The 24,594-nt window shown below is 44.9% G+C and overlaps 1 protein-coding gene across 4 annotated transcripts in view; it reads left to right on the top strand.

Annotated features, from left to right (window-relative positions):
• SGCA (sarcoglycan alpha) overlaps window positions 1–24,594 on the top strand; it is a 102,034-nt gene that overhangs the window by 10,729 nt on the left and 66,711 nt on the right. For 3 of the 4 annotated variants that reach the window (XM_068264524.1, XM_068264522.1, XM_068264525.1), the window contains exons 2-5: window positions 910–1,032; window positions 4,925–5,073; window positions 5,156–5,228; window positions 11,355–11,553. In XM_068264524.1, the coding sequence (XP_068120625.1) occupies window positions 910–1,032; window positions 4,925–5,073; window positions 5,156–5,228; window positions 11,355–11,553 (544 nt within the window). The remainder of the gene's footprint in view (window positions 1–909; window positions 1,033–4,924; window positions 5,074–5,155; window positions 5,229–11,354; window positions 11,554–24,594) is intronic. The other variant, XM_068264523.1, reaches the window with a different exon arrangement.

A 24,594-nucleotide genomic window follows, 5' to 3' on the forward strand; every position in this document is an offset into this window, starting at 1 on the left:
AGTATATTACTATAATTTTTTTAAACTATAAGCTTGTAAATAGTGAGGGCTGCAAATTGAAAAAATGCACCTTTGTTTCCAAATTATAATATCGACACCATACATTGTTATAGGGACATCATTTAAATGGTTTAATAACCGGGACAAATGGGCAAATAAAATAAATGGGTTTTAATTATGGTAGCATGTATTATTTTAAAGCTGTAATGGCTGAAAACAGAGAAAGAATGATTTTTTCTCCATTTTTTTCTTAATATTCCCGTTAAAATGCATTTAGAAAAAAAGAATTCTTAGCAAAATGTACCACCAAGAGAAAGCCTAATTGGTGGCGTAAAAAACAAGATATAGATCAATTAATTGTGATAAGTAGTGATAAAGATATTGGCGAATGAATGGGAGGTGAAAGTTGCTCAGATGCATAAGTTGAAACGACACTGTAGGTCAAAGTGGGCCCTTTTCCACTAGCAATCGCTAGCATTCGCGCTAAACGCTAGCGATTGCTGAATCGCAAGTGCAGGAAACTTCCCGGCGATTACGTTCAGGATTTTGCTATGCAATGCACTGCATAGCAAAATCGCGGCAAAGATCGCTCCGTGGTGCGATCGCGTTTGAGTCCAAAACGAATCGCGGTAGTGGAAATTACCTACCGCGATTCCTATGTTAAAAAGCAAACCGTAGCGATTTCAAAATCACTAGCGGTTTGCGATTTTGCAATTCAGCATCGCAAATGCCGCTAGTGGAAAAGGAGGGTACTTCTGGCAGTGTGATTCAGCAGGGGTTTGTAGGTTCAGGGAGGGCGAAGTCTAAGGTGCCAGGACGTCTGTGCCTATAGGCTCTTCTGAGGTAAATCCGGGCCTGGATTAGTGCATGAGGCGTTTTCATATTCTCTCATCTCTTCTCTTCATCTAGCACTTGTGTGGCTGTACCTGGCTGGAGGCCATGGTGATCAGAATGTATACCCGGCAGTGGGCACCCTCTTTGTCCACAACCTGGATGCTAAGGATTACCAGCAGAGGTTTCTAGATACAAATGGTAAGTCCCATGAAGGCCAACTTGAGCCCTAAGTTTACATCTGTCAGTGAGTGGACAGTTTCCCTGCATGGAGTGTAATTGGGATCGGAAAAGGAGTTTCCTGTGACCCAAAATTATCATTAAATAACTTCAGCAAAGCCCCTGCAGCATCTGTGCGGAACTGCCCCAGTCGTAGCAGTGGAAATGGGTGCAATATTTAGGCGGCGTGTACTGCCAACTAAGATAATTTGTGACTTATACGGGTCCATCTGAAAATGGCGCCTGCGAATAATGGCGCACAGTGTTGCCGCTAATTCTTTTTGCGCTAATCGTGATTTAAGATAAGCAGTTAATGGTTTACAGCTTATTGATAATTAACGTTAAAACGTTATTGTTATTCACCATTATTTAGCTTATTGCTAATTAATGGTAATAACTTTTCGTACTTTTAACCTGACTTATCTACTTTCAAATCAGTATAACGTTGATCATATTTAATAAAACTTAACGTTATGCGAGGTAATTGAATTGATATGCTGCGTGTGTAGTTAATTAACGTCCATAATATGTATGGTTATTTTGTAGCATTATTATAGTATTTTATCGTTAACAACATGATTATATTTTCGAAATTTTTGATGACATGTGATTTACGTTACAGGAATTTCATTAACTTAATTTGCGTTAATATCGCAATTAAATTACAAAAGAAAAACAAAAAACCTCTACACAATCACCATGGGTTAATTTACATTTAATAACAAACAATTAAAATTCACAATATACCCATCATAATTAAAGGATACCCGAAGTGACATGTGACATGATGAGACAGACATGTGTATGTACAGTGCCTAGCACACAAATAACTATGCTGTGTTCCTTTTTTTTATTTCTCTGCCTGAAAGAGTTAAATATCAGGTATGTAAGTGGCTGACTCAGTCCTGACTCAGACAGGAAGTGACTACAGTGTGACCCTCACTGATAAGAAATTCCAACTATAAAACACTTTCCTAGCAGAAAATGGTTTCTGAGAGCAAGAAAGAGATAAAAAGGGGAATTTCTTATCAGTGAGAGTCACACTGTAGTCACTTCCTGTCTAAATCAGGTCTGAGTCAGCCACTTACATACCTGATATTTAACACACTGAAGTCACTTCCTGTATTTAACTCTTTCAGGCAGAGAAAGAAAAAAAAGGAACACAGCATAGTTATTAGTGTGCTAGGCACTGTACCTACACATGTCTATCTCATCATGTCACATGTCACTTCGGGTATCCTTTAAATGAGATATAGGTACAAGAATATTTCTTCCCTTGGCGCAGTGCACATTCAAACTGTGTGAAAGTTATTTAATGATAAAAGCAATGTGCATTACACAGGAACCAAATAACGTTAAATAACGTTAATTTTTTTTTGAGAAATTTACAGATTACAACACGCGCTGAACATTAGAAATTACATAACGTTAATTTTTATTTTAAGAATTCTCGATCTATTGTGTTAACGTTATTTACCGTTTAGAGAACAGATCAATAGAAATATGTTTGCCGTACTAACGGTAAATAACATTAAAACTGGTTTTATATTTTTTTGCCCGAAGCTACATTAAATAACGTTTAATATTTGGCGTCCTGACGGTAAACAACAAAAAAACGTTGTTTAATAGTAGGCGCTATTGATAAATATAGACACAGTGCGCCCTCTTTCTTCTGTGCGCCATCATTATACCCTATTAACGGTAAATAACGTTAAGCTTATTACATGCGGTGCCACTATTAAGCAATAGGCGCCATTTTCCTCTGATCCGACTTATACAGCTCAGTGGCTCGGATACTATATATCGGAGCTCCAGAAGTTCAGCTACTATATTGCTGAGCTCCGGTCATTGATGCCAGGGCTACTATATAGCTGAGCTTCTGATAATTGTTACCCGCTCTGCGGCTCAGCTATTATAAAGAGGTGATCCGGATACAGGCTCATCTATTATATAGCGGAGTTTCAGGTAGTGCCCTAGTTAGGTGGGTTAGTGTTTGGAGATAGGGGAGGATAGAGGGAAGAGGAGGAGGTTGGGGTTAGGTTCACTAGGGTTCTTCCAAGATAAGTAAGACTAACCTAAAGCATCCATTCACTGTATATTTACTCAGTTTACTCTTCTACTACAAATATTTGATAAAACTGTGTAATCAAGATTGTATAATTGATGGGCACATTTAAGCGTTTAAATAGGGGTTTTAAAGAAAACCTGTAACTACAAAAAGCTCCCCTGGGGGGTACTCCCCTCGGGTGTGGGAAGCCTCCGGATCCTACCGAGGCTTCCTCCGTCCTCCTGTGTCCCACGACGGTCTCGCTGTGCCCCTCTGAATGGCGAGGATGTAAATATTTACCTTCCCGGCTCCAGCGCAGGGGGATAATGATAGGCGTATAGATTGGTATTTGCTTCGAAAGAAATGGGTTAGGCATCAAGCAAGTCATTTGTGGAATACTTGTAATTGTAACATTTGTAGAATTGTGGAATACTTGTAACATTACTGATTTTGTAACTATCAGCAGCATCCTCTATTAAATGTCTCCGGCCTCAGTCCCTCTAAATAAAAATTAAGTTGTTTCAACTGGGCCCTTTTTTTAATCTCTTTTAGAAGACATTTCATCACTTCTACTGAGTAACTTCCTCACTTCTTCTTTAGAGTTTAAAATGTGTCTGTAAAGAAATGGCGAAACATCTTCTACAACAGAAGAGGGATGTCCAGTAGAGGCCGGGTTCACATATGACATAGCGTGAAAAAGTAGCGTTTTATGCAGCCGCGTTTGCGATTTTGTAATGTATTTTGCTTTTTGCTGTTGCGAATCACAGATGCGTTTGTGTGCATTTTCTTGTCTTTTTTGGGGGGGTTTTATTACCTTTTTGGCACTCCGCCCAGTATGCGTATTGCATGAGTTTTGAATGCGTTTTTTTTCCAGCATTTTATGCAAAATAACCAGGAAGAAAAGAGGAAGCGGAAATACATCATCACAATTGACATAACCAAAAAACGCAGAAAAAAAAGCATGTAAAACGCATTACAAAGCTATGCATATGCATCACCATAGACTTTCATTATGTGCGTTTTGGCAGCCAGCCTGCATAATATGCAACAAAACCTGCGAAACGCGTACTGTAAATCGCAGGTCTCCACATCTTTTTCTGCGTCCCATTGACTAACATTGCTGCATAAAACACGCTAGCGTTTCTGCTCTGTGTGCACCCGGCCTGAAGCTCCCATGTTATTTATTTGGAAATACCCAGCCAGGATATAGGAGGAGCTTCCCAGAACTGTTTGGTCCTCCCCAATGGTCCAGAATCCTCCCTTTCCCATGGCCAGCTGCCTTTTAAAGCGGATCCGAGATGAAAAACGAACTATAACAAGTAACTTGTCTATATATCTTATCTAAAGCTTAGATAGTTTACACAGCAAATCTAGCTGCAAACATCTTTAATAGAAAATGATTATTTCTTCCTGTGATACAATGAGGGCAGCCATGTTACTTGTAAACATTACCCACAGGCAGGCTTATCTGCACCATCAGCACTCAGACTGTGAAAAAAACCTAATCCCCCCCCCTCCTCCCCTCTGCCTCTGAAATCAATGGCTAGTAACACCTCCTCCTCCTCCTGCCAAGACTGAGCTCCCATGAGCCCTTGCTACTGCCAAGGCTCTCTGAAAACCTGTGGGCGTGGTTTATTTAGTTTATAGGGAATTAGAGTATTAAAACAAAAACTAAAAAGTATTTGGCTTCAGGAATGCCCTATAAACAATAGGAAAGGAACACAATTATGCAATGAGTAAAAGTTCACCTCGGATCCACTTTAATGTCGACTGCATTTACAAGTTCATCAAGTAAACAAACTTACCAGGCTTGCATGCTCTCCCCAGGTAATGGGCAGCCTTTTGCTGTCTCCTTTCGTGCTAATTTGGAAGGCTTCCCTGACCTGCCTAGATGGCTGCGTTATACCCAGCGGTCCCCTTGGCACAACGCCTATCTGTACGGCACACCGACCAAACCAGGGAAACACACCATACAGGTACAGTATTTACCTATGTGAATCCTGCTTGCTTTGCAGTACATGAAAAGGCTTTGTCTGAATAGTGTTTTCTCTTCTTCAGCTCACCGTATATAATAGGCAAACATTTGAAATACTGCGAGAAAAGATCATTTTCAACATCCAAAATGCAACAGGTAAGGAACTCTTTGTCCAATGTGGCATGTAATCAGGGTTTCTCGTAAACTACACCAGTGCGAATCTACGCGTCGTAGTACGCAACTACGCATCGTAGTTTGTAGGCGAAGTTTAAGAACTACACCTACGTATTTCCGCGTAGTCGTAGCCCCGCTATGCGAAGCTTTGCCCGCTACGCGTAGTTGACGTATGTATTGCGAAGTCAACTACACGTGCGGTAGCTGCATCTGTATGGATCATTGTGCATGCGCAGAAATATTATTGCCCTTTTATACGCATACAATTCCGCATTGGAAGGTGGAATGTACGCTTATATTAGTTTATATATGCACATAGGTAGCAGATTATTGCGTAAATTTTTCCGCATAAGGGCATAAGCGGTCGCATCAACTACGCTTCGCACTACGCTAAGCTTGCATATTTTAATGCGTAGTCTACGGAATGCAAACATAGTGAAGGGGATGGGGAACAGTGTGTTAATGATTACCAATATTCAATGTATCTATAGAAGTGATTATTATGAGCACAGGACCAATAGAGAACTAATACTGTAGTTGAGGGAGGGCCCTTCATTTCACAATGAAATCAAAGGCAAAGGATCACTTGCCTCATCCACCCCCCCCCCCCCCCCTCCCATCTCCTTACCTAGTGTGTCCCCCACTACCCTTTAGATTGTAAGCTCGCAAGGGCAGGGTCATCCTCCTAATGTTTACTGTTTTTGTTGCAATATTTGTGCTGCTTAAGACTCTGCTGTACACTTTTTGGTTGTATCTATGCTCCCCGTGTTGTCTTACTGTGCTTTGTAAAGCGCTGCGGAATATGTTGGCGCTATATAAATATATAATAATAATAATGGGCATTGAAGCAGCAGCGCGTATCTCACCTGCTCCAGTGTCTCCAAGCGATGAGTGACATCTTCCCTCCCGGCACTAGAGGAAGCAGTGAGGTAGAGAAGATGTCGCTTGTTGCATGGAAACGCTGGAGCAGGTGAGACATGCTGCTGCTTCTGCTGTGTATTTGTTCCGCACGGATACACAGAAGGACATAAGCAGGACACGGGAACACAAAAGCTACAAGGGGGACATAAAAGGTACAAGGGGGCATAATAATTGCGGGGGGGGGGGGGGGGGAATTGGGGGAGAAGGTCCACAAGATGTCCCTGCACCAAGGAAGCACCAGGTTTAGTATATATTTGCTAAAAAACTTTTTGTCCTCTAAACCTAGATGCGCCTTATTCTCATAGCAAATCACTGACCAATGAACACAGCTGGAGACACCCAAAAAGGTATATAATGACTATAAAACAGTGCTTCTATATGTACTATACTAGAAAGGTCCTACCAAAGGGCCCTTTTCCACTACAGCGTTTGCAATTGCTGATTTGCAAAATCGCAAACCGCAAGTGATTTTCAAATCGCTACGGTTTGCTTTTTAACATAGGAATCGCGGTAGGTCATTTCCACTACCGCAATTCGTTTTTGTTAAAATCGCGATTGCGCTGCTCCCCTGCCTCCTCCATAGCTCCGGTCCCCGCCCACGTCCCTTCCCTCCAATCAGCGGGGAGGGAAGGGACCGGCACTATGGAGGAGGCGGGGGAGCAGCCAGATTTCCAAAGGTAAACAACCAGCTGCGACACGCTGTGTGTCGCTAGCTCGGCTGATGATTTATGGAGGGCAAGCAAAGCACCGGGGGAGCCTGGGGAGGGGGGTGAGGCCTCATCCCCGCGTCAAAACGAGGGGTTTATACCCCCCAAATCCTGTGCAAAATCCATGACTTTCTTGGTCGTGGATTTTGCTGCCCAGGGAGGCAGAGCTTTGAGCTGTAGCTCTGCCTCCATGCCCGTCTATCTGCCAGTGGATCTCCGCCTCTACCCCGCCCCTCTCAGTGAAGGAAGATTGAGAAGGGCGGAAGAGATGCGGCGATCAGTGGGGATTGATGCGCGAAGAGGGAGAGCTACAGCCCTAAGCTCTGCCTCAATCAGGAAGCGCTCCCCGCAGTTAGCACAGGGAATTTGGGGAGTATAAACTCCTCATTTTACCGCGGGGACACAGCATTTTAGCTCTAGCTATAGTGCACTGCTTAAAGTAACCCAGCATTTTTCCTTTGCTCTAAATCATTATTTACAGCATATTATAGGCAACCAGAATTTTTTTCTTTTACTAGACCAGCATTAGAATGGTTACACACAGGGCTTGAAAGTTCAGTGCAGTGAAATGTGGACGCATCTGAACTTGTAGATAATGTTATCTTGTGTTTACTTAAGGCTAGTTACACACCAGGACGTTGCGTTTAGGGGACGTTATAGGGCACATAACGTGCCCCTAACGCAACGCCTGGTGCTCTCTGGTGTGGACGTCGGAGTGAGCCGCGTTGTGCAGCTCACTCTGGCGTCCGTGATGCCGTGATGCGTAGTCTTGGACGCAAGCAGCATCACGTGGTCCCGCCCGGCCAATCGCCGCACAGAGTGGCCGCTCCAGGAAGTAAACACTGCATGTCACTGAGTGCAGTGAATATTAAATAGCCATGTGCCCGGCCGCTCTCCCCTCCTCCCCAACATGACTGAGCATGTGCAAACAGTCTAACGCGGCGTAGCCGCGGAAAACGCACAGCATGCAGCACTTTGCTGCGTTACAATGTAACGCAACGTGGGCAGTGAGAACAGCCCACTTGTGTTACATTGCTGTGCGTTGGGGGAGCGTTACAGGCTGCACTAACGTGCGCCTGTAACGTCCCTGTGTGCAAGAAGCCTAAATGTATCAAGTTAGGAATGTGACACATTCTCTGACTGTGGAGAAGCAGCTCGACACAGACAGAGAGTCAAAGCATGTCTGCCTTCACTACATAATGAATAAAACCAGTTATTAATAAAATGCAAAGGAAGCTAACAAAGCAAAAAACTGTACTTTTGGGAACCTATAATTTCTAAATGAATAATAATACTTATGCAAAAATGCAACTATGATAACCGTATGGCATATAAAAAGTAGGAAACTGTTTTAATTGAATATTATGTCAGGGTTTTAAACCGCTTTAACATTAATAAAAGTTAAAAGCATTGATTTTATCTCGCTTCAGAGTCTCTTTAAAGGGGTTCTGTGGGGGTTTGCTAAGGATAAAAACCGCCACTTACCTGGGGCTTCTATCTGCCCCCTGTAGCAGTAATGTCCCACGTCATCCTCCTCCGATCCGCCATTCCCCGCCGCCGGTCCCGGTCTAGCGCGGCACGCCGTCCAACTGCGGCTGCTCCGCCTGCTCGCTCCCGCCCACGTCATCAGAAGCTTACTGCGCGGGCGCAGTACAAGAAAACTTCGTACTGCGCCTGTGCAGTAAGCTTCCGATGACGCGAATGGCAGCGCGCACTATTCGTCTTATCAGATAGATATCTGATAGAAGCCTCAGGTAGGTGGCGGTTTTATCCTTAGCAAACCCCCACAGAACTCCTTTAAGACCTTGGCTTATAAGCAATTAATTTTTTCACCTGATTTATCTCCTAGGAAATAATTTTCCTCTCCTCTTTAAGTAAATTTTCAGAATTTTACAATTGAAAAAGTACCCAAAAGTTGGTTAAAAGGGACTAGAAAATGTATGTTGAGTACTTCCTTGCTTGCTGGTGGCTTTAAAGGGGAACTGAAGAGAGAGGTATATGGAGGCTGTCATGTTTATTTCCTTTTAATCAATACCAGTTGCCTGGCAGCCCTGCTGGTCTATTTCTCTGCAGTAGTATCTGATTAAAACCAGAAACAAGCATGCAGCTAGTCTTGTCAGATCAGACTTATAAGTCTGAACCACTGAAACACCTGATCTGCTGCATGCTTGTTCAGGGGCTATGGCTAATAGTATTAGAGGCAGAGGATCAGCAGGGCTGCCAGGCAACTGGTATTGTCTAAAAGGAAATAAACATGACAGCCTCCATATACCTCTCTCTTCAGTTCCCCTTTAAAGACATTTTATGACAAGTTGTAAAAATATCACCAAGGAGAAAACTTTGGAGAAAAAGTGAATTGCATACGGGCCCTTATGTCCTGTAGTGCTGAAAGTAACTACCTACTTGTTATAGCAGCTCTGTGAACCTTCTCTATTTATCAAGGTAGGACCTTTCGAGTATATTACATACAGAAGCTCTGTTTTATGGTAACCCTTGCCAATGGATTTGCTCCACAGAGGCCAGGGCGGCGCTACCATAGAGGCAAAGGAGGCAATTGCCCAAGGGCCCCAGAGCCTGTAGGGGCCCCCAGTGGCTACAAGAGGAAAACATTTTTTTTTCAAAAAGACCTTATAGTTTTTGAGAAAATCGATTTTAAAGTTTCAAAGGGAAACAAAATACACATTTAAAAACTCAACGACTTTAACGGTTGCGCAGAAAAAGTGGGATCAGCGCATCACCAGGCCGCCTCTGAATGGCCTCAGCTCAGAGATGCGCTGAGCCCCCCCAGAGACTACAAACGCACCTTGAACCCAAACAGAGGCTCTGCATATACACCAAAGAAAAACTAACAAGTGGGAGCAGCTGACCAGAATTAAATCAAACATAGCAAAGAAATGAACAGAGCTACTTAAAAACAGATGAATGCTTACCTGCAAAAAAGTGCAGACCCCACTCATGGGATACAAATACACAATGAGCACACATACAACCTGTCTACCACTTGGAGGATGTTAGTTTCCACTAACAGCTTGCATGCAATTTGTTAGGTACTCGTCCCTCCCACTGTCGAAGAAGTCTTTCCTCTATGGGAGAGGACCTAACACTAACTAAATCCTACCTATGCATATGCATAGCCTGGTCGCGCTACCAGTAAAATTAAGAATTGCGCAGAAAAAGTGGGATCAGCGCATCACCAGGCCGCCTCTGAATGGCCTCAGCTCAGAGATGTGCTGAGCCCCCCCAGAGACTACAAACGCACCTTGAACCCACGGTTAATAGCAAAACCACCCAAATGCTAGAAACCCTAATTTTGCAGGTTATGTTAAGGAGATCATTGGGAATAAGAGGAAAGAAATATTTTTCAAAAAGACCTTATAGTTTTTGAGAAAATCGATTATAAAGTTTCGAAGGAAAAAAGTATACTTTTAAATGCGGTAAATGTCACTTTTAGTAGCAAACCTAACGGTAGTGTAATTTTACATGTATCAAAAGAAAGAGCAATACATTTCCTGATGGGGTTTCCAGGGGGTCCATTTTTTTTATGTTTAGAGTTTGGGAAATTAAAAAAAAAATTATGTGGGGTCCCCCCTCCTGAAACTCTTTAACCCCTTGTCCCCCATGCAGGCTGGGATAGCCAGAATGTGGAGCTCCGACCGATTGGGACTTCACACCCTGACTATACTAGCTGCAAAAAAGGTCCCTTAATGCCAATTTTTGTTCCGGGGTATCTGTTGGGGGGCCCCCCAGGTTTATGACAGAGGCCATTGTGGAGTAAACACTTTTTTAGAGTTGCCACAGCCACAGCCTATCCAAAGGCCCAGTGGGTACCGTACTTCCCCACATATCCATATGAGTGGTTGCCTCCTGGAACAACCATACTTGCACTGTATTTATCAGACACAACATTGCCATATACCTGGCTATACTTCACCAGATTGGGCTCCCAGTGTCCGTGTGCAGGGGCGTAACAATAGACCCTGCATGGGATGCAGCCGCAGGGGGGCCAAGAAGCCATAGGAGGCCCCATCCTGAGAGACAGACAACTTACGGCATGAAGAAAAAAACTTTTTGCTCTCTGCACAATTGTTCTAATGACTGCATTTGCCCAAGCACTGATAAGAAATCATACAAAGTTTTGCAGACAAAGATTTGTAGACAGTCCCTATTCAGTGTGCAGCAGGCTCTTCTGTACAGCACCCTGCCCCCAGGTTGGCAGGAGGGGGCCCCATCCAAAGTTTTGCAGGGAGGCCCAGTGATTTCTAGTTACACCCTTGTCCGTGTATGTTTTGTTTCCATAACTAATGAACTCAGCTGTTTTTTAACTGGATCAGCTGCTAGTAGCTGCCTCCTTTGTGAGGTCAATTGACATCTCAATCACATTTTATGACGACCATTCTTGTTACGTGAGATCCAATCCAAATCAATTCCCACTTTCTATGCTGGGAATAATGGGCTGTTCTCTAACATGTTTCATTTCTAGTAGAGCCTCCTCCATATCAAGCAGAGTTTTTGGTAGAAAACATGGATGTAGAAGAGATGCTCCCACCGGAGGCCCAGCACAACTTCCAAGTCCCCTTTCAGCTGGTTTGGAGCACCCCGAGGCTGTCGGTCATCAATATCACCTCAGCACTGGACAAGGGCGGACGGGTTCCACTGCCACTCCCGGGGCATAAAGAGGGGTATGTATACACAGCCTTGTGTGTGTCCTCTCTGTTGTGCCACGTTCCACCAGTTCCTGTACACCAAAAATAATTCGGCGGTGCTGTTTTATCATTCTTGCCTACCCGTTTTTACAAAAAGATAGCACTTCAGCAAGGGACCTTGAACAATTAGCTTTTGCATAATAAGTCCTTTATTTTGACACTTTTTCGTCTTCCAACACATCACGTTCAAAAACAGACTTTTCGCCTGCTGCCAGTTTTTGAACGTGATGTGTTGGAAGAAGAAACATTGTCAAAATTAAGGATCTGAACAGGTCTAAAAAGGACCAAACTGTAACAGCTCCAGAGCATATCTAGTGTGGCGAATCTTGTGGGCTGTTCTGGTATGCAGTGGTTAGTACCTACTAAAAGTGGTCCAAGGAAGGAAAACCTGGGAATCTACATTCAAAGCTCATTAATGCTCGAAGCAAAGAGTTGTCCATTCTTTCCAACCCCACAAAAGAGTTACCGTGGCACAGATTGCTGAAAGACTGAAAATACGCTGGCAGAAACAATCTTGCAAGGACAATAAAACTGCATCTGAGCAGCCAGCTACACTGTCCTTATAGTGTTCTCAAGGCGAACCTGATGGGATACTCAAAAATGGAGACACCGAGAGCCCAATATAGTGTAGTGTGTACTGGTAGAATGGATATGTAGAGGTAAGTATGCAGATATACGGTACTCACAATTAATGGTTACCATCCAGGTAAACCCTATATCAGCCGGTGGGGAGATAAGACCTGTCCCCACTTAAGATTAAGAAGTCGCTCTCTGTAGATAGGAAATACGGGGCAACACCCCTCCACCAAGGGTGGACACAGGAACTGTATATGCAGGAGCCAGAAGAATACAATTTACTAAAAATGTTAAAATGAGAGTAGGCAGAGGTGGACTTACTTCCTCCAAGCAGACACACAAAGAGACTGTTGTATATATTCAAACCAACAAGGATTTATATGTATACTCCAAAAAGTGCAAGTGCAACACGTTTTGCAGGCATCTGTGCGCAGAGGCGCTGAGCATTGCTCCAGACCTGTATGAGTACATGCTCCATTTTTTTTATTGCCTGATGAAGCAGATGCCTGCGAAACACGTTGCACTTGCACTTTTTGGAGTATACAAATGAATCCTGGTTGATTTGAATATATACAACAGTCTCTTTGTGTGTCTGCTTGGAGGAGGTAAGTCCACCTCTGCCTCCTCTCATTTTAACATTTTTAGTAAATTGTATTCTTTTGGCACCTCTGTCTGCATATACAGTGCACTGATGGGGTACAGTACTTACCTATGAAGAGGGAAGCCTCTAGTTCCTCCCGTGTCCTCCTGCAGACCACTGTTGCCACACATGGACCTCCAGAACATTTCTGACAAGCAATTGTTGGAGAAGTTATTCTCTCACTGTATACAAGCGCAGCCATACTGCGGCCATACTGCGCTCATACTGCGCTCGTACACACACACACACACAAAAGATGGTAGTTTCCTGCTTGCTGTGCCCTTTATTTCAGTCTCTGACCAAAATGAACATGCAGATCAGATGCTGACAATTACCGTCACACTCTCCAGTTTCTAAGGAAACTCACAGTGGGGGAACGTGGACTTCCTTTGAAAAACGCCAAGCTGTGTTGTAGATCCTCTGCCTCCAAGGACTAAATCACAAAGTCCTTCAGACTCCCATTTTCTTAGCATTTTCTTCAACAATAAACCATTGCTTGCTGTCAGAAAAACAGTGCTCATACAGTAGGAATGTATAGAACACAATGGTGGTTGTTATTGGTGTTTGTTCCATACCTCCCAACATTTTAAAATAAGAAACCGGGACACTGGCCACACCCCTAACCACACCCCCTAACCATACCCCCAACACGCCTACCATCGTTTTTTGAAGATTTTTTTAAATTAAATATTTATACCCTTATATTTTTTTTATAAGTATACCCTCATACACCCTGCCCGTGGGTGGGGAGGAGGGTAAGGGTGCCTGTGGGTGGGGAGGAGGGTGCCACTTTTAGGTTGGGGGGGCTTGCCTGGGCAGATAATGGAGGCGGAAAAACTGATCGAGGCTCCAGCCGCGGTAATGAGGCATGCGGGAGCTTCACTGCTTCCTCCCTCCCTCCCTCTCTCTGAATACCCCCCTATGTATGTCTGTGTGCCCCCCTCCACTTCCTGTAGGCAGAGTGAGCGCAGCGGAGCGGGCAGTCGGGTCCTCTTACCGCTGATGCACGCCGCGCGTACTGTCTCTCTGGCATCGGACCTCCATGTGCTTCCTGTGACGTCATAGTAAACAGGAAGCACATGGTAGTCGGATGCCAGAGACAGTGTACGCGTGCATCAGCGGTAAGAGGACCCGACTGCCCGCTCCGCTGCACTCACTCTGCCTACAGGAGGGGGGGACACAGACATACAAAGGGGGGTATTCAGAGAGAAGGAGGGAGGAAGCAGTGAAGCTCCCGCATGCCTCATTACCGCGGCTGGAGCCTCGATCAGTTTTTCCGTCTCCATTATCTGCCCAGCCGGCCGGGATTCAAGAGGGGGGGCCCGGGACAGCGGGAGGGCCCCCCCAAAGCGGGAGAATCCTGACCAATCCGGGATGGTTGGGGGCTATGTTTGTTCAGCGGCATGTCAGTCAGGTGGTAAAATAGAACTAAATGAACTCCCTGGCAGCGGGTGCTTCCAAACAATTCTCAGAGGTGTGCTTCATCTTTTCCTTGTCATGTTTGGCATTCTACACAGAAGCACTGTACTTCTTGGATGTAGCTAAAGAGATATGGGCCCCATCGTGAGTTTTACATTGGGACCCATCAAGCTTTTTATTCATAAATATTGATAGATAAAGCCTGCTAAGGACAGCTTCGGTGTCATAGAGGTTTAAAGGATACCTGAAGTGACATGTGACATGATGAGATAGACATGTGTATGTACAGTGCCTAGCACACAAATAACTAGGCTGTGTTCCTTTTTTTCTTTCTCTGCCTGAACGAGTTAAATATCAGGTATGTAAGTGGCTGACTCAGTCCTGATTCAGACAGGAAGTGACTAAAGTGTGACCCTCACTGATAAGAGATTCCCCTTTTTATCCCTTTGTTGCTCTCAGAAGCCATTTTCTGCCAGGAAAGTGTTTTTTAGTTGGAATTTCTTATCAGTGAGGGTCACACTGTAGTCACTTCCTGTCTGAGTCAGGACTGAGTCAGCCACTTACATACCTGATATTTAAATCTTTCCAACAGAGAAAGAAAAAAAGGAACACAGCCTAGTTATTTGTGTGCTAGGTACTGTACATACACATGTCTATCTCATCATGTCACATGTCACTTTGGGTATCCTTTAACCTCTTTACCACCAAGGCTTTTGCACCTTAGAAAACCAAAGCAATTTTCACCTGTCAGCGCTCCTTCCATTTGCCTATAACTTTATTACTACTTATCACAATGAAACAATCTACATCTTGTTGTTGTTTTTTTTTACACAAAAGAAATACTTTCTTTGGGTGGTAATTTCTGCTAAGAATTATTTTATTCTAACTGTTTTTCAACAGGAAAAATAAGTAAAAAATTAACAAAAATCATTATTTCTCAGTTTCTGCCCATTATAATTTTTTAAAATAATACATGCTATGGTAATTAAAACCCACACATTTTATTTGCCCATTTGCGCCATTTATTGCGACGTTTAAAATTTCTCTCTAGTACAATGTATGGCGCCGATATTTTATGTGGAAATAAAGGTACATTTTTTTTAGTTTTGTGTGCATCACTAATTACAACAAGCCCATCATTTAAAAAATAACAGTAATTTACCCTCTTGACATACAGTGGCTTGCAAAAGTATTCGGCCCCCTTGACGGTTTCCACATTTTGTCACATTACTGCCACAAACATGAATCAATATTATTGGAATTCCACATGAAAGACCAATACAAAGTGGTGTACACGTGAGAAGTGGAATGAAAATCATACATGATTCCAAACATTTCTTAAGAATCAATAAATGCAAAGTGGGGTGTATATAATTATTCAGCCCCCTTTGGTCTGAGTGCAGTCAGTTGCCCATGCCTGATGAGTGCTAATGGCTAAATAGAGTGCACCTGTGTGTAACCTAATGTCAGTACAAATACAGCTGCTCTGTGATGACCTCAGAGGTTGTCTAAGAGAATATTGGGAGCAACAACACCATGAAGTCCAAAGAACACACCAGACAGGTCAGGGATAAAGCTATTGAGAAATTTAAAGCAGGCTTAGACTACAAAAATATTTCCAAAGCCTTCAACATCCCACAAGCACTGTTCAAACGATCATTCAGAAATGGAAGGAGTATGGCACAACTGTAGACCTACCAAGACAAGGCAGTCCACCTAAACTCACAGGCCGAACAAGGAGAGCGCTGATCAGAAATGCAGTCAAGAGGCCCATGGTGACTCTGAAAGAACTGCAGAGATCTACAGCTCAGGTGGGGAAATCTGTCCATAGGACAACTATTAGTCATGCACTGTACAAAGTTGGCCTTTATGGAAGAGTGGCAAGAAGAAAGCCTTTGTTTGTTAACAGGAAAACATAAGAAGTCCCGTTTGCAGTTTGCCACAAGCCATGTGGGGGACACAGCAATCATGTGGAAGAAGGTGCTCTGGTCAGATGAGACCAAACTGAACTTTTTGGCCAAAACGCAAAACGCTATGTGTGGCGGAAAACGAACACTGCACATCACTCAGAACACACCATCCCCACTGTCAAATATGGTGGTGGCAGCATCATGCTCGGGGGGTTCATCTCTTCAGCAGGGACAAGGAAGCTGGTTAGAGTTGATGGGAAGATGGATGGAGACAAATACAGGATCTTCTCAAAAAATTAGCATATTGTGATAAAGTTCATTATTTTCTGTAATGTACTGATAAACATTAGACTTTCATATATTTTAGATTCAAATACACACAACTGAAGTAGTTCAAGCCTTTTATTGTTTTAATATTGATGATTTTGGCATACAGCTCATGAAAACCCAAAATTCCTATCTCAAAAAATTAGCATATTTTATCCGACCAATAAAAGAAAAGTGTTTTTAAAACAAAAAAAGTCAACCTTCAAATAATTATGTTCAGTTATGCACTCAATACTTGGTCGGGAATCCTTTTGCAGAAATGACTGCTTCAATGCGGCGTGGCATGGAGGCAATCAGCCTGTGGCACTGCTCAGGTGTTATGGAGGCCCAGGATGCTTCGATAGCGGCCTTAAGCTCATCCAGAGTGTTGGGTCTTGCGTCTCTCAACTTTCTCTTCACAATATCCCACAGATTCTCTATGGGGTTCAGGTCAGGGGAGTTGGCAGGCCAATTGAGCACAGTAATACCATGGTCAGTAAACCATTTACCAGTGGTTGTGGCACTGTGAGCAGGTGCCAGGCCGTGCTAAAAAAATAAATCTTCATCTCCATAAAGCTTTTCAGCAGATGGAAGCATGAAGTGCTCCAAAATCTCCTGATAGCTAGCTGCATTGACCCTGCCCTTGATAAAACACAGTGGACCAACACCAGCAGCTGACATGGCACCCCAGACCATCACTGACTGTGGGTACTTGACACTGGACTTCAGGCATTTTGGCATTTCCCTCTCCCCAGTCTTCCTCCAGACTCTTGCACCTTGATTTCCGAATGACATGTAAAGTTCCTTTCATCCGAAAAAAGTACTTTGGACCACTGAGCAACAGTCCAGTGCTGCTTCTCTGTAGCCCAGGTCAGGCGTTTCTGCCGCTGTTTCTGGTTCAAAAGTGGGTTCATGCTTCCATCTGCTGAAAAGCTTTATGGAGATGAAGATTTCATTTTTCGCCACGACCTGGCACCTCCTCACAGTGCCAAAACCACTGGTAAATGGTTTACTGACCATGGTATTACTGTGCTCAATTGGCCTGCCAACTCTCCTGACCTGAACCCCATAGAGAATCTGTGGGATATTGTGAAGAGAAAGTTGAGAGACGCAAGACCCAACACTCTGGATGAGCTTAAGGCCGCTATCGAAGCATCCTGGGCCTCCATAACACCTGAGCAGTGCCACGGGCTGATTGCCTCCATGCCACGCCGCATTGAAGCAGTCATTTCTGCAAAAGGATTCCCGACCAAGTATTGAGTGCATAACTGAACATAATTATTTGAAGGTTGACTTTTATTGTTTTAAAAACACTTTTCTTTTATTGGTCGGATGAAATATGCTAATTTTGTGAGATAGGAAATTTGGGTTTTCATGAGCTGTATGCCAAAATCATCAATGTTAAAACAATAAAAGGCTTGAACTACTTCAGTTGTGTGTATTTGAATCTAAAATATATGAAAGTCTAATGTTTATCAGTACATTACAGAAAATAATGAACTTTATCACAATATGCTAATTTTTTGAGAAGATCCTGTACAGGGCAATCTTGGAAGAAAACCTCTTGGAGTCTGCAAAAGACTTGAGACTGGGGCGGAGGTTCACCTTCCAGCAGGACAACGACCCTAAACATTAAGCCAGGGCAACAATGGAATGGTTTAAAACAAAACATATCCATGTGTTAAAATGGCCCAGTCAAAGTCCAGATCTAAATCCAATCGAAAATCTGTGGCAAGATCTGAAAACTGCTGTTCACAAATGCTGTCCATCTAATCTGACTGAGCTGGAGCTGTTTTGCAAAGAAGAATGGGCAAGGATTTCACTCTCTAGATGTGCAAAGCTGGTAGAGACATACCCTAAAAAACTGGCAGCTGTGATTGCAGCAAAAGGTGGTTCTACAAAGTATTGACTTGGGGGGCCGAATAATTACGCACACCCCACTTTGCAGTTGTTTATTTGTAAAAAATGTTTGAAATCATGTATGATTTTCGTTCCACTTCTCACGTGTACACCACTTTGTATTGGTCTTTCACGTGGAATTCCAATAAAGTTGATTCATGTTTGTGGCAGTAATGTGACAAAATGTGGAAAACTTCAAGGGGGCCAAATACTTTTGCAAGCCACTGTGCATATTAAAAAAGTTCAATCCCTCAGGTAAATATTTATGTATTTTTCTTGTCATTTTTTTAATGCAAAAGTTTAATTTGGGTAACTATGGGAGAGGGTGGGAATTAAGGGGTTAATTTTTAAATGTATGTGTAGGTTTTTTAATAAAAAAAAAATGTATGTAGGTGTAATTTTACTATTTGGCCGCAAGATGTCCTCACTCATTTTCCTGAGCGTACTATTAGTACGCTGACAGGAAGTAATGTGTGAATATGTTACTCTTGTAAATACAGTGACTGCGGGCATCTCATTGATGTTGGCGTTGGCCATCATTGACACGGGGACTTAATAAATGGGAACTGCGGGAGCGAGCATGGGAACGATTGGGAGTGTGCAGCAGCAACAGACAAGTATCTACATCCCTGTGAGCTGTAGTGGTGTGTTACAGGGACGTAGATACTCGTTCTAGGGGGTGCGCAAGTGGTTAAAGGGAACCTGAAACAAGTAAAATTATTTGAAATAAAAACACATGATGTAGCTGCTAATGCATATTACATACTTACCTCCCTGTCAGTTCCTCTCAGAAGCTCACCATTTTCTTCTAACAACGATCCCTTTGAGTTCTGACTAGATTTTGTTTCAAAATGGAGGATAGAGAATTCCATTGATCACAGAGGACTAACAGGACATGGGAGAGGAGAAGGAGATGGAGGAGTAGACTACACAGGAGGTAAGTATGACGTGTGTATGTATATTTTGACTTATAATTTTCAGTTCAGGCTTAGTTTAAAACTACCTAAAGACCGCCTAACGCCAGTGGGCGTGATCAAAGTGGCAGCCCCAGGACTACCTAATGCCAATTGGCGTCAAGTTCTGGGGTGGGGATTTGCAGGAAATCGCGCGTGCCGATACGTGTGCATCTCTGCATGAATGACGGAGCTCCGCCTCAGCCTCCCAGCGGCGATCGCTGCTAGGAGACTGTTAGACGGCGACACCACCATCTGCGCTGCGATCTATGGGAGGGAGGGAGGGGGAAATAAAGAAAAAATAATTAAAAAAACAGGGACATTTATTAATAAATAAATAAATAAACATTTGTATAAAAAAAACAAAAAAACATTGGGGGAGCGATCAGACCCCACCAACAGAGAGCTCTGTTGGTGGGGAGAATAGAGGGGGGGGGGGGGTGTCACTTGCGTTCTGAGTTGTGCGGCCCTGCAGTGAGCCCTTAAAGCTGCAGTGGCCCATTTTGTAAAAAATGGCCTGCTCTTTAGGGGGGTTTGAGCCCATGGTCCTCAAGTGGTTAAGCAGAGGGGGAACAGTTTGTTAATGACCTCCACTATTCTAAACACCTATAGCGCTAATAAGCAGCAAAAGCACCAATGAAGCAATAATACAGCAGATGAAGAAGGGCCCATGATGGACGTTGGTTGACGTTCTGGTCAGTTTTATCCACAATAGAACGTTTTATTTTAACACTATAATGGCCAAAACTGAGAAATAATGATTTTTTTCCCATTTTTCTTATTATTACAATCAAAATGTGTTTAGAATAAAATCATTCTTAGCATAATGTACCCCCCAAAGAAAGCCTAATTGGTGGTGAAAAAAAACAAGATATAGATCAAGTCGTTGTGATTAGTAGTAATTAAGTTATTGCTGAAAGAATGGGAGGAGCACTGACAGGTGAAAATTGCTCTGGTCCTAAAGAGGAAAAACCCCTCAGTGGTCAAGTGGTTAAATTAGGGTCAGTGTCTTTGCTGATTTTAATGTATTATACCTGGCAGTAGAGCGCAGGTGGCATGGACCAAGAAGAGTGCAGAATCCAAAAAGGAAATATATCATGTCCAATTTCTGTTATCGGTACTAATAAGAAAGAATTAAAGAGGAATGCCAGTGAAAATAATGTAATAAAAAAGTAGTTCGTTTTTACAATAATTATGTATAAATGATTTAGTCAGTGTTTGCCCATTGTAAAATATTTCCTCTCCCTGATTTACATTCTGACATTTATCACATGGTGACATTTTTACTGTTGGCAGGTGATGTAGCTGCTGCATGTTTTTTGGGCAGTTGGAAACAGCTGTAAACAGCTATTTCCCACAATGCAGCAAGGTTCCAAGACAGGAAACTGCCAGGAGTACGTACTCAAGAGTTTCTTGTGGGAGGGGTTTCACCACAATATCAGTCATACAGCGCCCCCTGATGGTCTGTTTGTGAAAGGAAATAGAATTCTCATGTAAAAGGGGGTATCAGCTACTGATTGGGATAAAGTTCAATTCTTGGTCGGAGTTTCTCTTTAAGTCCATTTCTAAAATCTTTCAATGTGCCCGTCAACATACATAGCGTATGCGGTGTCCCATACAAGACTATATAGCAGGGGCGTTTCTAGGGTCCCTGGAGATCAGTGGCACCTGTGGGCACCAGGAGGGGAGGGCAAAAAATGGGCGTGGCCATGCGGTGAGTGGGCGTGGCCATGGGTGGGGCCAAATGTACATGAACTTAGCAGCGGTGTAAGCTACGGATAACGGGCCTGCCCATCGAAATATTGGACGGAGCCCCCTGTCCTTTATTTCGATCATTTACAATCAGTATAGGCATAGATCAAAGATGTATACGCACATACAATTTTGATTGGTCAATCACTGACCCCCAATTTCCCACCCCCGTGCAGTAAGTGGGCCAACAGACAATGAATTTTATGAACAGAGCTAAAATTGGCTAATCAAAATTGTATGTGTGTACCAGGCTTTACAGCTAATACTGTACATACTGAAAGTAGCAGGGATCAGCATACAATACAGCTGGTTTACAATCAATAAAGGCACAGAGTAACACCTTACACTGTACACACTGGAGGTAAATCAGCACACAGTGCAAGCACTAGAGAACAGCGTATACTGTACATACTGTAGGCAGCAGAATTCAGCACACTGCAGCTAGCGTGCCAAAAATATGACGATCACGTTGTGTGGCGTGCTTATCGCGCCGCACCAAAAAATGGGTGGGCCATGGACCAGAATATAGGTGTGGTAACGGGTGGAGACAAATTTACATGAACCTAGCAATGGTGGGACATCAGATTAGGACAGTGGTGGCGAACCTTTTGGAGGCCGAGTGCCCAAACTGCAACCCAAAAGTCACTTACCGGTATCTATCGCAAAGTGGCAACAGCAATTTAAACTAAATACTGTACAAACGTTTTAACTCATACATGAACATTATGGAAAATCCAAGTTGAAAATAAACTGTGAAGATAAACAATTTCATCCATCCTACTCCTGAAAAATGTATTCAATTTTTTAGAACCTCCCAGTTTTATTTTCTGTTTTAAAACGCTAAAAAAGTAGGTTTAATGCTATTGTCTCATATGATAAGGATTCAGCTTTTCCCATAGTCTCGCAGTTAGCAATCATGTGACCCCCAACAAGACATATTCAGCAATCATGAGGCCCCCAACAAATCAGGAGGCCCCCAACAAGACAAATTCAGCAATCATGAGGCCTCCAACAAATCATGAGGCCCCCAACAAGACAAATTCAGCAATCATGAGGCCCCCAACAAGACAAATTCAGCAATCATGAGGCCCCCAACAAATCATGAGGCCCCCAACAAGACAAATTCAGCAATCATGAGGCCCCCAACAAATCATAAGGCTCCCAACAAGACACATTCAGCAGTCATGAGGCACATAAATAGACAGCATTTCACATAAATAGGCAGAATGCCCCCTTAATATGGTAGCCCCCCCAAGTTAGGTAGTGAGTGACAGGGACCCCCAGGTTAGCTAGTGAGTGACAGGCGCCTCCAGTTAGGTAGTGAGTGACAGGGACCCCGATAGTGAGTGACAGGGAGCACCTTTAGGTAGTGAGTGAGTGCCAGGGAGCCCCTTTAGGCAGTGAGTGAGTGCCAGGAAGCCCCTTTAGGCAGTGAGTGAGTGCCATGAAGCCCCTTTAGGCAGTGAGTGAGTGCCAGGAAGCCCCTTTAGGCAGTGAGTGAGTGCCAGGGAGCCCCTTTAGGCAGTGAGTGAGTGACAGGAAGCCCCTTTAGGCAGTGAGTGAGTGACAGGAAGCCCCTTTAGGCAGTGAGTGAGTGACAGGGAGCCCCTTTAGGCAGTGAGTGAGTGACAGGGAGCCCCTTTAGGCAGTGAGTGAGTGACAGGGAGCCCCTTTAGGCAGTGAGTGAGTGACAGGGAGCCCCTTTAGGCAGTGAGTGAGTGACAGGGAGCCCCTTTAGGGAGTGAGTGAGTGACAGGGAGCCCCTTTAGGGAGTGAGTGAGTGACAGGGAGGCCCTTTAGGGAGTGAGTGAGTGCCAGGGAGCCCCTTTAGTGAGTGAGTGCGTGCCAGGGAGCCCCTTTAGTGAGTGAGTGCGTGCCAGGGAGCCCCTTTAGTGAGTGAGTGCGTGCCAGGGAGCCCCTTTAGTGAGTGCGTGCCAGGGAGCCCCTTTAGGGAGTGGGTGCGTGCCAGGGGAGCCCCTTTAGGGAGTGAGTGAGTGCCAGGGGAGCCCCTTTAGGGAGTGAGTGAGTGCCAGGGGAGCCCCTTTAGGGAGTGAGTGAGTGCCAGGGGAGCCCCTTTAGGGAGTGAGTGAGTGCCAGGGAGCCCCTTTAGGGAGTGAGTGAGTGACAGGGAGCCCCTTTAGGGAGTGAGTGCGTGCCAGGGAGCCCCTTTAGTGAGTGAGTGCGTGCCAGGGAGCCCCTTTAGTGAGTGAGTGCATGCCAGGGAGCCCCTTTAGTGAGTGCGTGCCAGGGAGCCCCTTTAGGGAGTGGGTGCGTGCCAGGGAGCCCCTTTAGGGAGTGGGTGCGTGCCAGGGGAGCCCCTTTAGGGAGTGAGTGAGTGCCAGGGGAGCCCCTTTAGGGAGTGAGTGAGTGCCAGGGGAGCCCCTTTAGGGAGTGAGTGAGTGCCAGGGGAGCCCCTTTAGGGAGTGAGTGAGTGCCAGGGAGCCCCTTTAGGGAGTGAGTGAGTGACAGGGAGCCCCTTTAGGGAGTGAGTGAGTGACAGGGAGCCCCTTTAGGGAGTGGGTGCGTGCCAGGGAGCCCCTTTAGGGAGTGGGTGCGTGCCAGGGAGCCCCTTTAGGGAGTGGGTGCGTGCCAGGGGAGCCCCTTTAGGGAGTGAGTGAGTGCCAGGGGAGCCCCTTTAGGGAGTGAGTGAGTGCCAGGGGAGCCCCTTTAGGGAGTGAGTGAGTGCCAGGGGAGCCCCTTTAGGGAGTGAGTGAGTGCCAGGGGAGCCCCTTTAGGGAGTGAGTGAGTGCCAGGGAGCCCCTTTAGGGAGTGAGTGAGTGCCAGGGAGCCCCTTTAGGGAGTGAGTGAGTGCCAGGGGAGCCCCTTTAGGGAGTGAGTGAGTGCCAGGGGAGCCCCTTTAGGGAGTGAGTGAGTGCCAGGGGAGCCCCTTTAGGGAGTGAGTGAGTGACAGGGAGCCCCTTTAGGGAGTGAGTGCGTGCCAGGGAGCCCCTTTAGGGAGTGAGAGAGTGACAGGGAGCCCCTTTAGGGAGTGAGTAAGTGCCAGGGAGCCCCTTTAGGGAGTGAGTGAGTGCCAGGGAGCCCCTTTAGGGAGTGAGTGAGTGCCAGGGAGCCCCTTTAGGGAGTGAGTGCGTGCCAGGGAGCCCCTTTAGGGAGTGAGTGCGTGCCAGGGAGCCCCTTTAGGGAGTGAGTGAGTGAGTGACAGGGAGGCCCCCTCTCTAGCCGCCGCCGCTCCCCCCCCTACCTCTCAGCAGACCTCAGGATCAGCGGCGACCCGACCAGATGTACGAGCGGGCGCTGGACGCACCCGCTCGATATGCGGAAGTGATGTCACTTCCGCATATCAGTGCGGGCGCTGGGTCCTAGCGCCCGCACGATTGGTCGCCGGCTCGCCGCCTGATCCTGAGGTCTGAGACGCGGCGGCGGCGGCTGGAGGGAGCCGCTGACAGAGGGGGCAGCGGCGGCCGGGAGATCCGTGGCACCCCAGGAAAGATTGGGGGCACGTGCCCCCCTAAAACAGGGCTAGCGACGCCCCTGCTATATAGAAACTGTTGACGTATTTGCTTATCCACTTGTCTTGACTCTGGAGAACAGTTAGTTTTAG

Source organism: Hyperolius riggenbachi, chromosome 12 (genome assembly GCF_040937935.1).
Source record: "Hyperolius riggenbachi isolate aHypRig1 chromosome 12, aHypRig1.pri, whole genome shotgun sequence".
Taxonomy (NCBI): Eukaryota; Metazoa; Chordata; class Amphibia; order Anura; family Hyperoliidae; genus Hyperolius; species Hyperolius riggenbachi.